Genomic DNA, 16,816 nt, shown 5'->3' with positions numbered 1-16,816 from the left:
TCATATTTTCATCTACTATTAATCATTACCTGTGACTTGTGGCTGTATAAAAATTCCCCTGATCATGAAGTTGGGGAATTGCGAAAAAAATTTTATCAACATATTTATTTTCAGTTGTGATAAAAATTTTAAATAATGTATTGAAAAGAAATAATATAAAATTTTGCTACTGAAAAACCAAAAAAGATAATTTTTTAGTTAATAAATATTTATTTTTAATTCGCGAATGCAAAAATTTGGTATTTGGTGATTGCATAATATGCCCGGCTTAAATCTGATCTAAATATGAATTATTCTAATATAAATGTAGTAATTAGTACATATTTAAAAATAGATCGCAGTCTTAAGCAAAAGTTGTCCAATATTTGGTACAAGAGCTGCGCGTTTGATGATCGATGCCAATTTAAATATATTGCCTTTGGGTCCAGATTCTTTCACTCTTCACATGCAAGAAGACAAGTAAAAAATGATGGTGTCGAAGTTCTTTTATCTCCACAAGAAGTAAGTTTTAAATGTTAATTCATGTTTTATATATTATTGATAGGTTTTAAATAATTTCCGTTGTCATATTCCAATTATTTTAATATTCTATTTTTGAAATTTGCCTATTAAAATATTTATCATTTTATTTGTAAATCTTATAATGATTAAAGCATGTAATCAATGTCTATATTTACTTAAGGTGAACTCTTTATATATGTTCTTGAACTATGTGTATATCACTACTAAAAAGATACTTGGATAAAATTAACATCAATATTTAATATTGTTATAAAAACATAAAATTAATATACTTATTTATATGTATATTATTAATACAAAATTATACTTGTTAAAGAAAATATTAATGAGGTTTGATGATATTATAATATATACATTTATGAGCACTTATTTTTATACTGGTGGTAGACCTTTGTGCAAGCTCGTCTGGGTAGGTATCATCCATTCATCAGATATTCTACCGCAAAACAGCAGTACTTGGTATTGTTGTGGTCTGGTTTGAAAGGTGAGTGAGCTAATGTAATGACAGGCACAAGGGACATAACATCTTAGTTCCCAAGGTTGGTGGCGCCTTGGTGATGTAAGCGATGGTTAACATTTCTTACAATGCCAATGTCTATGGGCATTGGTGACCACTTACCATTCGGTGGTCCATATGCTCGTCCGTCCTGCCCTATAAAAAAGATTAATAAAGTAAATAATTTATATTCTATTGTGGTTAAAACTGAGATATCTACTTGTGAAATACAGTTAGTATAGATAGAATTATATATAAGCATGTCAGTCTGAAATCTGATAAGTTAATGTAGTAGTTAATTTGTATCTATATTATTTTCTTGTGCCTGAAAATGCCTTATTCCTTTAGTTTTAGTTCATATATAGAAATATGGTATTCACATGATATATAAATGTAAGTTTCGATTACACATTATTGGGTCCAGGTGGCTTCTTTATTGATATGGAATGTGTGCCATTTGACTTCCTTAAAGTTGTCTGTATTTGCCTCTGTACAATTCTAGATATATAACAGATATATAATATATGTTAGCTTTGGTCTATATATTAAAGGCTGATTAAGAAATACAAAGTGTTTTTTTTCCATTCACAATAATTTAATTAATTTTGAATATGTCTCGATGATTTATTTGGTTCATTTGGTAACTTGATTTTATTTTTAATAGTATTATAAAAATAATCAAATCAAATTTATATTAAACAAAACATGAAAATAAATTAAGGTCTGCATTAAAAGGTAAATCACTATCTTTCAATATACCAGAACCTTATATTGGTCCCAGAGTAATGTAGTAACATTTTAAATACAATTCTATTTATTATTTCTTTGATATTGAACTAAACAATACTTTTTTTTACTTCAGGTCACAGTAATTCTTCGTAAAAATGAATTCAATAAAGAATTTTCTAGTGGTTCAGTCAAGTCCTATGATTCTAATCAGCTATCTTCGAATGTTCCCATTGAAGATACCAGATGTGAAGCACAATGTAAAATGACATCAGGTAAATAATTGTTTAATTATTTCACAATTATTTTAATTTAATTTTAAATACATTTTAATACTGTAATATTAATACAAGATACTTTCTTCGACTTAGCATGGCTAAAATAGGTTTTTTCTGGTATTTAAATATAAAATAAGATTATAATAATAAGATGTCATAAAATATATTATAGGTAATGCGAAATTGAGTTTGTTTTATTGTTTGTTTATTTATTATGCTTTCACGTCTAGACTACTACTTATGCACAGAAGGGGACATAGGGTATCAAACACCTCCACTCGGATAAAGCTGTGGGCGGAAATTAGTAACTGATAAGTGAATTTAGTTAACATTCAGTTTCCTTTAATTTGATTGGATGTCAGTGTAATAGTTACACAAAACAAATAAATAAATTATTAACATTTAATAGTGGAGATAATAAGTTCGATGATAATGGTATACAGCTGACGGTATAATAAAATAAAGGTCTGGTTGAGCTATTTGGAATGATTGTTGAAAATAAAACACTACCAAATTTTTGTTTTTAAAAAGAAAAATATGCTTAATATCTTTTACAAGTGACTGACATATATTTGCCAGTTACTGAGGTATTATTTATTTATTTTATTTTATAGAATAGAAAGGCGGAGCATATGGGCCACCTGATGGTAAGTGGTCACCAACACCTTTAGACATTGGCATTGTAAGAAATGTCAACCATCGCTTACATAGCCAATGCGCCACCAACCTTGGGACCTAAGATTTTACGTCCCTTGTGCCTATAATTACAATCGCTCACTCCCCTTTCAAACCGGAACACAACAACACCAAGTACTGCTGTTTTGCGGTAGCATATCTGATGAGTGGGTGGTACCTACTTCAGATGAGCTTGCACAAAGCCCTACCACCAGTAACAGTAGCCAGTGCCAGTACTGACTAATCCATATTAATGTTATAAAACTAACAGTTTGTCTTTTACTCTTATAAGTGAAAACCACTGAACCGATTTTGATAAAATTTGATATGGATCAGTTTGAACCCTAAGATAAGAAATAGGCCACTTTTTATGTTTACCTTAATTATTTGAAGGCATTATATCAGGGTTGTAGGTTTGTTTGTAACTAGTTAACTGTCTTTAATTATTAAATGAAAATGTATAAATTGATATGTAAGCTATTGAAAAAGTTATAAAAGTGGTTTATAAGTGAAGTATATTTTAGAAATAACTTTCATAATTATAGTTTTAACAGGGGATGAAAAATAGTCTTAAATAGGTGTTGCCGTAGTTTGACTAGATAGAAATGTAAACACTAACACTAATAATAAAGTATTAAAGCTTTTTCGAAGTAGGTTTTCTTGTGGCTAAAATAGGGGATGAAACTCAATAAGTAGGTATTATCATTTTTGTTGGTAAAATTTTTGTAGATTAATTTATTTAGTTTTTTTATTTATTAGCGAGGTAGGAGGTTGCATAGCAAACTTCATAACTCTCAGACATGCGGAAAAGCAAAAGCGAAAAATGGCTAATTAAAAAGGACAAAAATTTCGAAAAGATACGAGGTCCGTGCCTTAGGATTGAAAATTTGAGTTGCAGTTTCATGATCTCCACACTATCGCATCGAACTTATAGTTATAATTTAAAATTACCTCAATTGTGCATCATAAAATACAGCTGAATGAGAATTTTGTTACAAATCGAAATCCACGCGGGCGAAGCCGCGGTTTCATATAGTTTTTATGGAAATTACTTTTAGTAATGATGATGGTTTTAATCATTTGTAATGTAAATTACAGGCTTACTCATGGGAGTATTTGATGGGCATGGTGGGCCTGCATGTGCGCAAGTAATATCAAAGCGGTTGTTTAAATATATCGCTGCTGCACTACTGCCTCTAGGCCTCTTGCAAAAATATATAAAACAGGATCCTCGAGAGTTGTTAATAGAAACTTTTAACGATAGAGTAGGTACAATTAATATATTTTTTTACAATTTACATTAACATTAAAATAATATACTAATTTATTTCTGATTTCAGGCAGAAATTGTGCAAGATCTTAAATCAATATATGATAACAGCTTTAATCAATTTTTAAACAAACTGTCATTAACAGCCAAGGATGAGATTAACATTGAGGCATCATTAGAAAATGGAATTATGCAATTAGATAGTGACTTGTCCAGAGAAGTTGTAGATCTCTACAAAGAAAATAATACTGTTAACCATAAAACTCTGTCCGTGGCATTATCGGGAGCCGTTGCTTGCATGTCTTACATAGATGGACCACATATGTATGTTGCTAACGTTGGAGACTGCAATGCTGTTGTGGGCACAATGAATGAAGACAATGAATGGTCTGCTCGAAAGATAACCAAAGAACATAATACAGAAAATTTCGATGAACTAAAACGAATTTGGAATGAACATCCCTATGAAGAGCGTAAGACTGTTATTAGAAGGGACAGGCTCTTGGGAGAACTAGCACCCTTAAGAAGTTTGGGTGATTATAGATATAAGTGGGCGACTGAAATTTTAACCGAGTTGGTTGTTCCTGTTATAGGACAGAAAGCGATTCCCGCAAATTATTACACACCACCCTATCTAACAGCAAAGCCTGACATTTTTTATCACAGACTGACACCAAAGGACAAATTTTTAATAATTGCCTCGGATGGCTTATGGGATATGATGACACCGCTGCAAGCTGTTAAGTTAGTTGGAGAACATATGAAAGGAAAAGTGTTTTTCAATCCCCTTAAGCTTCCGAAAAAGAACATTCAATTGGGAGATTTAAATGATCTTTTGATGCACAGGAAGGAGAGTCTGAAGAGCAAACCGAAAGATCGAAACGCTGCTACACATCTTATAAGACATGCTATTGGAGGAACAGAGTATGGTGTGGATCACTCTAGGCTGGCTCATCTGTTGAGCCTATCGCCTGACGTTAGTCGTATGTTCAGAGATGATATGACTGTAACTGTAGCTTACTTTGATTCAGAATATCTTAGACAGTGTCCAGCTTAAAATTTTAAGGTCATAATGTTTTTAATGTGAACTATGACTGTGCCTTCCGAATAGACATTGTGCTCTTTGTCTTTTTGAATAAAAATAATATTTTTTGTAAAGAAATGATGAGTGATTTGTGTATCTATATCGTTGTGACTTTATTTAAATTATTTTTTGCTTACTGCGAATGACTCGTGTGAATTTTAATTAATTTATTTTTATTAATATTATATAAGTCATTTTTTTATTTGAATTCTATTTTTGTTTCATTATTACAATATCGACAATATTTTAATCAGTCCTATGTCCAATTATAGTTGTAGATGTATAAAATCACTAGTCTACCAAATGAATATGTAATATAATTAATTAAAAGTTTTTGTTTGTATTTCCATTTTTAATGATTCAGTGATATTTTTTTCGTTATTTTGTTTGTACTTAAGTGACTCATGTTTTATTTATTGTTAAATAAAACATCAAAATAGAAGGCATTTTTATGACAATATGAAGCGGAAGCGATGACGACACGGAATTGGTCATAAACATAATCGGGTGTAGTTACGCAAAATGGATCCAACCACAAAATTATCGATACGGTTATTTTATTTGAAAATAGTTACTTAGCAGCTTGATATATATATATATATATATATATATATATATATATATATATATATATATATATATATATATATATATATATATATATATATATATATATATACAATTTATGAAGATAGTTCAATTTTTTTTTTGAAGACTGTTATGCCTAACTCTGTCTAATTATGGTCATAGGTATTGTATGCAAGAAGGATACTTCATGACCATGGACCGTAGTTTGATAGATAATCTTGGTTTGTTTGGATCCCTTATTTTTGGAATGATGAACGAAGAGCTTTTAATTATTATTTACAACTATCATACAGCTATTGGAAAGAGTTTGTAACTTAATCCACTAACCGGTATCGGAGAAAAGTTTGCAAATAAGTTCCAACCCCTGTCCAAAAAGAGGGGAGAGGCCTTTGCTCAGCTACAGTGCTACGGACTGATAGGCTGGTAATTTTTTTTTTTAAAACAGGATAATGAAAGAAAATTAGCAGCCTGATGACAATTTTTTTTTCAATTTATTTAGAATAGCATCTTCCGTAATAGACCGTCGTATGACGTCAACTCACGCCTGTAAGTACCGTTAGCAAAGTTATTGTTATTATTTATTTTTGCATTTTATTAATTTAAGATACAATTACACCAAATTATACAGATTTATCTTTTTGTAACTGTTTAGAGGCGTTCGTGATTATTTTTTATAATTTATATAAACAGATAAATTATCTTTATATTATATTATATGCCTAATTAATTCTAATTCTTTTCTGTCTTAATTATTTTTCTATTAAATTATGTCTTTATTAAAAAGGCCATTAAAATAGTAATGAATAATTTAAAGATTTTCGATGAGGACCTATCTAATTTAAATTACATTAGTTAAAATGTGGGTGTAAAATGTTGGTTTAATATACCTAAATGATCATATAACCAAGTACCTATAGCGTGTTGTGATGTAACTTTGTAGACTTTGTAGAATAATTGCTTTTTAATTATAGGTGCTTTGTATAATCGTACCTATTAAATATGTATTGTAAAATGTATACCTTGTATATCGAAATCGATACTCTGTAATGTCATATCTATCTTACCTTGTTTTCTTTTGAGATGAAATATCTGTTTTCTTTCTCGCTTTTGAAATTATATATTCCTTCTTAATTCGCACATTTGGTTACGTAATGTATTTCTATTAAATGTGAAACAACAGTATAACATTTGTTTGCAAGCAAAATATGTCACATAAATCTAATCATAAGTTAAAATACAGTCTTATTCATACGTGATTGTCTTTTAATTTAATAAACTTTGTAATTTTCCGTGTTTTTCGTGTCTTAAGTTTGCTATTACATGATATGATATTTATTTCTAGATATTTAACTAGGTACAGACCCATGAAATGTAAATAACGAAATAGTTACGTCAATTTCTAGAATGTATGTAATTCAAGTGATAAATTATATTATTTGTGCCCCCACGACGAACTTAAAATTAATGCTAGCTTTAGTGTGAGTTGCAATAAAGAAAACGAAACGAATGGTATTTTTTTTTTACTTATTTAATATTTGTTCAACTATCATAATATAATATAACTCACCTAACCTAACCTTGTCGAATGGAAAAGATGTCTTATCCTATCAGTGGAAAATCTGCAGACAGTTACTTAACTACTACTACTACTAGAGACTACCGTCCAAAAGTTTGGAAGCACATATGTTTTCATACAAAAAAAACATCGCCGACAATATGCGGTAAAAATTTGTAATAAGATTAAGTTTTACTACCTTTTATAATTGTTCTCACAAAAACAAAAGGATTATTATACGTATATTCATCAAGTTTTAATAAATTTCTCGATTTTGACGAAATACGTCTTTTATACGTCATGGCGTGAAGAAATACGCTTGCATTTGTCTATTGACCATTAACGCCATGAAATATCACGCATATTGCGAGATGATAGATGAGTAGCATGACTTGTGTTTATCGACAACTCACAGTAGCTACTTTAGTAGACAGGAAAATACTGCTCATCACCTGGAGAGGAGAAAGAAGTCATGTGCAAGATTTGCGGTAAACACAATCCAGTGAGACGCGAACGGTGCAGTAAGAAGACCGGCTGCGACATGACGTTCTTAGGCCGTCTCTTAGCGATGATGAGGTTTCGCTGGTATACGATCCCGTGGATAGAAAAAATGTGGATTTTATTATGTCTCAATAAAAATAAAATATGCTGATTATATTCATCTTAGTTCAATGAGCGAAATATGCGCGCCTTTCCGTATCCTTGAATTAGCACGAAGAACCCAAAGAAAAGTGTTGTTCATCTGGCGAAGTTCATTTGGAGACAACATAAGGACTACCAGAACCTTTGGAAGGATACAAAAAATAAACACTGGTTACCTACCCGTTTCAAGTCCTTTTTTGGTATTTTGGTTTCAACTGTCTCTGCAAAAATAAAAATATATATATTTCATTGTATATTCCTAGAAATATAAACCTAGTAGTATAGTAGTATAATGTTTTTTTTTTAAATATTAGAGCCGACATAGCCTAGACAGTTAGAGCACGTAAATTTTCACCGATGATTGAGAGTTCAAATTTGGGCAGCCACTATACAGTTAGTTAGTTAGTTAGTTAGTAACAGCCTGTTAATGTCCCACTGCTGGGCTAAGGCCTCCTCTCCCTTTTGAGGAGAAGGTTTGGAGCTTATTCTACCACGCTGCTCCAATGCGGGTTGGTAGAATACACATGTGGCATAATTTCAATGAAATTAGACACATGCAGGTTTCCTCACGATGTTTTCCTTCACCGTACCACGTTTACGTTACCACGTTTCCACGAGATGAATTATAAACACAAATTAAGCACATGATAATTCAGTGGTGCTTGCCCGGGTTTGAACCCACGATAATCGGTTAAGATGCACGCGTTCTAACCACTAGGCCATCTCTGCTTTTACTATGCAGTTATCATGTGTTCAATTTGTGTCTAAAATTAAACTCAGCTAGGCGTGAAGTAAAACGTCGTGAGAAAAATTGCATGTATCGAGTTTTTCGGGTACGTGTGTCGTAAAAATTAATTACATGCAATGCATTGCGAAACAAAAATTCTAGAGTAGAGATGACTTTTTCACGCTGAAGAAATATTTACAGGCTTTAATTTTAACATAATGTAGTAAAAATGTAATCAGTTAAGTATCTACGTACATGATTTTAATTCGTTGTCATTTTTTTATTATTCCAGTATCTTACACCTTTTCATAAAGAAAATAATATATAATATGCTATACTTCCAAGTCGAATTAAGCAGTCTAAATCCACAACGAACTAACAAACATTTACCAAAGAGTAGTTTCACAGGATCTTGAGTACCTAAGTACTAATAAAAAACACATTTCATTTCAACTTTGTTTATTTTTAATAATTTATAATAAAAGTGAATATTATCATAGTATGTATTAAAGTAGGCGAATATTACTTATTATTTACATTGAAACAGAGATTTTCTACTTAAGTTTAAGGCAGCGAACCGGAGAAATGAGCAGATAAATTATAATTTGTTCTAATCTTAAAACTATTCTCTAACGTCCTGTACAAACATAATTTGCATGGAAATCTTGCGATCAATCGTATTAATTATCGATTTTTTTTTAATTCGTTAATTTTAAATTTTACAATTACTGAATATATTGGTATATAGCATTATATGCCTATATACAGTTTATTACAAGTATAAGGTTGTCTCTTTTCATCTGGTAGTTATACTGTGTTTTCTTGTTTGTGTGTTATCAGCGTATTATTTTTGTCACGTTACTTGAGGCAAACATAAGGTCCGTATTTATTTATTTTTAACATAAGCCGAGGATATCCCTCAAGTTAAAACACGATTGAGGTCTGATGTTTCTGTTTTATTTAATTGTCTACTCTGATAAAGCTAAAAAATAAGAAATATTGTCTGGCGACGATAGAACTACTATCACGTCGGTTCGCGTTCGAGTAAATTTATATTTCATTGCGTGTGCAATGCAAGGTATAAATTTATTATTAATTTTGTTCGTGTTTTAAGCAGATTATGTTTGTCAGACAACGTGAGACAATTTATAATTAATATTTATTATTGTAATACTAAACAATCATGTAGTAAACAATCATGACTTAATGTCACGGAACGTGACTCTAACATTTAACTACTTCTAATAATAATATGATTAGTGTAAACATCCATCAGAATAAATATGTGAGTGGGAATTTATATTGGTATGTAGCCACGAGGGCTTACACCCTGGACGACACTGGAGCCTAATCGGTATACAATGATAATCTTATTTCATACTAATACAATAAATGTATTGCTAGACTTACATAAAAATATTTATCGCTCTCATATTAAAACATCAGTGGAAACAGTTATAGGTTTATTTCATCGAAAACATTTACGCAACATTAAAGATGTATGTAAGTCTAACATCACATAATTACTTGACTTACTTATCTAAGAGGTGATTAAATAGGTATATCCATTTTAAAATTACATTAGTTCGCTGCCATTGTGAATAAACAATAGAAGAGTAAAGTTTCCAAAAGTTCCGACAGTTTTATTAAATTTCAATGTATCTACGATGATTTCTAAAGGCGTTTCATTCGAAAATTAACTTTAATTTTTGTGCAATAAAATGACGATTATTTACTGTTACTTTAAACTTTTCCAAATTTAATTTTATATTAAAATTATATTAATAATTAAAAATTGCATTCTGACGCTGACTTCGGTCGTATTACTATATTTTTTTTACTTTTAATTGTAATTATTTTTTTAATTATTGTATTATAGGTACATTTGTCTTCTTGCAAGATAATATATTAGTTTCAATCTTTAATTTAATAACTTTAAAGAATAAGTCTTTGGATATTTTAATTAAAAAAATGTCTAATAAATAATTAAAAAAAATATTATTTATATTTTACATCTGAATTAAGCAGTCGCTTTGCGTCGCCGTTCTTAAACTCTACACACAACACAGCCCAATAAATTTTTACTCTATCCGTTTCCGAGGACGCAACTTATCTACAATCCCATACAAAAAAAGTGACTCATGAAACAACCAACACAGTACTTCTACCAAACGGTTTACCATTTGAAATGCATCAAAAATAAAAAATTTAATAACTAAAAAAATACAAAAAATGTTAGAGGATATAAAATGAGGCACTTTGGCACTTGAAAAATTTAGAGTCGTTTATTTTTTATTTGAATTTTATGTCAATTCTATAACAATGAATGCTCTGCAGAACGTAGGACAACGTCAGAGGCCTTTAAATTCCAACTTGTTCGACAAGGAATAAGAATAACCTTTTCGATTCTGTACTGAATAAGAAAAATGCCTCTCTTACTTAAAAGCGGTTGTTTTACGCGCAGAACATTCCATAAACCTTTTGTAACATAAATATTTCATGAAATTTAACGCACATTATGTTTAATCAGTTACTATTGCAGGTATTTACCACAGTTAGATATTAATATAAATAAATTGACAGTAATAACAGAATCACAAATGTACCTAAAACATTTCGAATCGTAACACCTACGTAGATGAAGAAAACTGTAGAAGACAGAATAAATGAAGTATCCAAATGTTTTAAAAGGCTCCACAATTTAAAGTTAAATGCTTTGTCACACGTCACAATAAGCTTAAGAATTCTTAAGTTACTTGTAAGAGATAAGTAAGACGTAACAACACTTAGTAATATAATTATTTTGTATGTGTGATGTACGAATGTTATTTTGTATTATTTATTGATTTAATTATTATTTTATTTTCATAAAAAAATTTAGGCTTTAGCAACAATCGTCCTACGTCTTTTTAATAATGCAAATGATTATCGTTTTACCACGTTTTAATATAACGATGTTACTTACTGTTTCAAGTTTCCAAAACATTATTTTGTGATTACAGAAGGTGTCGCTGCAGTCCTAATTAACTTTTCTGCTAAGCACCTCGTCATTGTGAAAACGTTTTATTAATTAGTAACTATGGGGCTGTAAAAACCCAAAACGTTTGTAGTAACGCCAAGATTTATTAGTTATAATTTATATCGGCCCAAAATACAATTTATCTATAATGGGGCCAAGTCTTTAAAACCTATTAATTAATCAACAATCAACAATTTTATTTTTGAAAATCGTTTAATAACAAAATATTCGTATTAGATGAATACCTATCTCAAGATATTGTGTAATATAGACACTACAGATTGTGATAATTTTATTGAAAATGTTAATAAGGGGTTGCTCTATGATTATAATATTGCTTACATTCAAATATGACAAATATGAAATATTTAAGTATTTGCAACACGGACATGTACGGTTACGGTTAAATGTTGTTATTTTAATTATGTAGTTTTTTTTATTCCTTGGAATAATATTGTAGTAATTCCATGATTATTATTTTTTTGCAGTTATCTTGTTACGCATGATGGTATATTTTGACATTGTACAGACAGATATACTACGCATTAGGCAGTATAGGTGAGTCCGTGCTGCTTTAGCTGTCTCGATCGGTTTATCAGGACAAATCGTATGATTTGTTAAATATCAACGTTGGTATTTTTACCAACGGACACATCTCTCGCACGAATTTATTTCATTATATAAAACGCATTAGCTTGAATAAAATTAAATATAAGATTTAATACGTAATAAAAACTATAAACATTACAAATATTGACCGATGATTTTGCCAATACGAAATTTACGGAGTAAGTAATTGAGTTTGCTTTTATATTACTTAAAGTATTAGTATTTTCATAAATATATATAAAAAAATAATCTTAATGTATTGTGACATTTCTATTCGTATAAATCAAGAGATAATACTTGTATCGTGGCTTTCAAATCTGAAATCAAATTTTACCAAGATTCGTCAGATTCATTTTTAAACGACGCCAAAGAAAAATTCAAAGTTAATATGAAATATTTTGGAAGTAAAATATCAAGGTTCTTGGCTCGCGCAGATGAAAAGCTAAGAACAGGTCATCAAATTGGCATAGTGCCTGATACCAGATTTTTTTACATTGCCGCAGCTGTACTAATAGATCTTTTGATTGATCAATTATTTTCATCAGTTTTTGGCAAGCAGTTATGTTTACTTTTGAAAATATCATAATTAAATATTACATATATTATTAGTTTATCTATAAATTCATATCGGCAAACACGAAGTTAAATAAGATTGTAAAGAATTTAAAATAAAAATATTTCATTAGAAAACGAGAAGTAAACAAAATTTGGGCATTAGAATAAAGTTTTTCCGCAAAATGAAAATAAAGACAGTTTAATCTTCAGGAAATAATGAGAAATCCGGCGAGAGGATGATCGTCGATTAATCGCCTCCAAGTGAGAGCGCCTGAACAATGCGCGGGTCGGCCTTGCTGCCCTCACGGAATTCCTCGAGGGTGAGACGGTCGTCATGGTTCTTGTCCATCTGGTCGAAGATTTTGTCGACGCGTTTCTGCGGAGTGTTCTCGTCTTCCGGCTGTGGTGTTTGCCCCTGAAAAAATATATAAATTCCTTTTATATAATAAACATAACACAACAATTTTTTTGTCTTGTCTAGTGGCTTATAAGACTGTAGTTCTCGAGGTTCTGAATTCAAATTATTCTAATAAGAGCCAAAATTATTTGGCTTTTTTCTGATAATAAATTCTTAGTTTACACCGGAGTTTGAAGGTTGACAGTGTTAACACTCCAGTCCCTTGGAATGAACGTCAAGCCGATGGACCTGCGCTTGAGTTCTCTCCAATTGTATCGGATTTTCAGAATGAGGGAATAGAGCAGCCATTCTCAAGGTTTTTTTTATAGGGGCCAAAAACACGTGTTAGTCATGGTGTCGCCGGCCGCAAACAAAAAAATTATTTAATGAGTTCTTAGGTTTCGTGATTGTTACAAATTGAATTTAGCAACTATGAATGGATTTATCGCGTATATTTTAACATTTTTTTATCATTTCCTACGTTTCACTTTTCAGTGTCCGTGGTCTCAGGCAATTATTTAATTCAACTTATATAAAATAGTTAAAAATAAACTAATTAAAAAAGAAAAGAAAAACGAATGTTGATATTAATTAAGGATAAATTGAAAGGGTGAATATAACATAGAACACGTCATACTTCATTGAAAAATGATCCAAATCAGCAGGCATCAATTTTCACGTGCAACAAATAACAAGAAGTAATTCTTGTTATTTGTTGCACTTACAATGCATATCCTACAAACTAGTAAAGTAATATCTCGTGTTAAAACAACGCCTATCCAATGAACTCCTAGCAGCGATTAATGCGACTCAAGCGTAGTGTATTATGCTCCAGAACTTATGTTAAACAGGAAGAAATCATTGACAAGTAGTGGATTAATAATGACTGCCATTGTGCACACTGTATCTGTACTGTTTAGCACCGTGTCGTATAGTTATATTTATAGATTAACTTACAACCATCTGATAGATCGCGTCGACTATGTTGTACATTTCATCTCTCGTTATATAGCCGTCGTTGTCAACATCGTATAAGCGGAATGCCCCTGTAATATATTAATATGTTGAAATAACTTTAAAAATTGAAGTTAATTATTTACAAATAACCTATTCATGGCCAAATAAATACTAACTCTTTATTTGAATGTATTCGAATATATTAAAGATATTTTGATTAGTTGTTTGGGGAAACATTACATTTTTTTAAGTCGTTAAGTTTTGTATTATCTATAAATGTAGTAACAATCATCGACTTAATATTTGATATTAAAGTTATAAACATTTATTTATACGTGAAAACATGTTCAACTATATATTGCACCATGACTAAGGTAAGTTTATTTACTTGGTTATCAAATCAATATATTTTATTATGATAGTTATTAAATATCCAAAATGTATGGACATAAGCTTATTATTCAACTTACAATGTAATTTCTCGTCTAGATTACCCCGTGACGTCACCGAGAGAGCTCTAATAAACTCTTCGAACTCAATAGACCCGTCCTAGAATAACAACAAAAACATGTTGATAAATGGTTATTTTAGCCATTGCTATAGACAATTAATATTTTAATAATAATAGTACCATTTTATTAATAAATTATATTCACTCCCGTACTATTGTAACAATTTACATAATATACAGGTTAAGTACCTAAGGTTAAGGTAGTACAAATATTTATAATTAGGTAATTTATTAAAGGTAATATTGTGTTAATGGTTAATCAAGCGGAATTAATAAATAAAATGATAATTTAAATATTTATATTAGTATATATTGCAGTCAATAATTCAGTAAACGGTATATATACATATATGTACGTACTTTAAAAGCAAAAATTTGCTATAAAAAAGTCATATCTTAATTCCTTGTTAGTTAAGAAGACGTACTCATGTTAATATTGAATACTTATAATAGTAAAAAAAAGCCGAGAAACCCAGTGGTGAATCTTAACCGATGATCGTGGGTTCAAACCCGGGCAAGCACCATTGAATTTTCGTGTGCTTAATTTTTTTTTTTATAGAATAGGAAGGCGGACGAGCATATGGGCCACCTGATAGTAAGTGGTCACCAAACGCCCTTAGACATTGGCATTGTAAGAAATGTCAACCATCGCTTACATAGCCAATGCGCCACCAACCTTGGGAACTAAGATTTTATGTCCCTTGTGCCTGTAATTACACTGGCTCACTCACCCTTCAAACCGGAACACAACAATACCAAGTAATGCTGTTTTGCGGTAGAATATCTGATGAGTGGGTGGTACCTACCCAGACGAGCTTGCACAAAGCCCTACCACCAGTAAGATAAGAATTTGTGATTTATAATTCATCTCGTGCTTGACGGTGAAAAAAAACATTGTGAGGAAACCTGCATGTGTCTAATTTCACTGAAATTCTGCCACATGTGTATTCCACCAACCTGCATTGGAGCAGCGTGGTGGAATATGCTCCAAAACTTCTCCTCAAAAAGGGAGAGGAGGCCTGAGCCCAGCAGTGGAACATTCACAGGCTGTTTCTGTACTGTTACTACTTATAATATAAGCTTTCACTTGTTTTTAATATAAGCTGGCACAAGTTCCTTATTTATTGATAAACTTAAAACGGTACACTGTTTCGTTACAACTTCATACCGAGTTAATTTTCGTCGTAAACAACGGAACATTATTTATTGTCATCTTCAGAAAAAATCTACGAAGTATGTTCAGGAAAAAGTTTTATAAGTAATTATAAGATAATTCTTTTTGCTCAGAATTTACTGAGGCTTAACGATAAGCTGAATTGAGATGTTACCTAATATATTTTTCTTATTAGTGGCAAATAACAAAAAAATGTAACGAAATTTTAAGCGTTTAAATAAAATGTGAAGTAATACTGTAAGATTTTCAGTTCAAATCTCGGGTCATAAAAGGGTATTAGGGATTTTCTTTGTCGTTAGTATATGAACGGAGCGCGTCTGTGTTTGCACAGAATCTATAACAACTTCTGCACGGCTAGTAAATTTTTTTATAAATATGTTTTAAAATATGTCATAAGATGTTTATTATGGACGAGTTGATGGTATGGGAATATAAATTTATAGTCTAACGACATGTAGGGTTGTAGCTAACACTGATGACATCATCTTATGAATATTAAGCATACGCAAACTGTTACCTAACAAACTTGACAAATTTCTCTACATTTCGCCTTATTAATAAATTATTATGAATTTGCACATTCAAATGAGCTATAGGAAACACGGATTGTAAAGGTTTATAAGTAATAATATAGTATTTGGTTGTAACAAAATCATCAAAACAACAGTATTCAGCAGATACTGAAAATGTTTTTTTTATTTATTATTCGTATTCAATGTAAAAAAATAAATTAATAAAATATTTAGAAAATCCTTTTTTAATTAACCTACATTTTAATTTTTAATATAAAGATGTTTTCAATAAGAAAATTAATTAAAGAGTTCATCAAACATTATAACATCATTTGCGAAAAGTAAACTATTACTACTTACATTATTTTCGTCGAAGACCCGAAAAACCAGCGAAGCGAATTTGCTCGGGTCACCTTGAGGGAAGAATTGCTTATAGATCTTAATAAACCCCTGAAATCCAAATATAAATAATAAGTTATAAATTGCGCTTATGTATATGGGGGATTTATCTTCGTGTAT

At 30.5% G+C, this 16,816-nt stretch overlaps 2 protein-coding genes and 1 long non-coding RNA gene across 3 annotated transcripts in view; 2 read left to right on the top strand and 1 right to left on the bottom strand.

Moving 5' to 3' along the window:
• Positions 1-16,816, bottom strand: part of LOC126780382 (frequenin-1) — a 243,516-nt gene that overhangs the window by 66,945 nt on the left and 159,755 nt on the right. Inside the window, exons 6-9 of the mRNA XM_050504844.1 lie at positions 16,658-16,747; positions 14,571-14,649; positions 14,101-14,189; positions 12,830-13,161 (exon numbers count right to left, since the gene is read on the bottom strand). Of these exons, the coding sequence (XP_050360801.1) occupies positions 12,994-13,161; positions 14,101-14,189; positions 14,571-14,649; positions 16,658-16,747 (426 nt within the window). The 3' untranslated portion in view covers positions 12,830-12,993. The remainder of the gene's footprint in view (positions 1-12,829; positions 13,162-14,100; positions 14,190-14,570; positions 14,650-16,657; positions 16,748-16,816) is intronic.
• Positions 54-5,638, top strand: LOC126780379 (pyruvate dehydrogenase [acetyl-transferring]-phosphatase 1, mitochondrial). Its single transcript, XM_050504838.1, has 4 exons — positions 54-501; positions 1,881-2,019; positions 3,796-3,962; positions 4,038-5,638. Exons 1-4 carry the CDS (start codon positions 286-288, stop codon positions 5,022-5,024), a joined length of 1,509 nt encoding a protein of 502 aa, XP_050360795.1. The 5' UTR covers positions 54-285; the 3' UTR covers positions 5,025-5,638.
• LOC126780383 (uncharacterized) lies at positions 12,057-13,209 on the top strand. Its single transcript, XR_007670490.1, has 2 exons — positions 12,057-12,140; positions 12,957-13,209. It is a non-coding gene; the product is annotated as an uncharacterized LOC126780383 (long non-coding RNA).

Source organism: Nymphalis io, chromosome Z (assembly GCF_905147045.1).
Source record: "Nymphalis io chromosome Z, ilAglIoxx1.1, whole genome shotgun sequence".
NCBI lineage: Eukaryota > Metazoa > Arthropoda > Insecta > Lepidoptera > Nymphalidae > Nymphalis > Nymphalis io.
The sequence above is the reverse complement of the archived record's forward strand: the minus strand, read 5'-3'. Positions and strand labels throughout refer to the sequence as shown.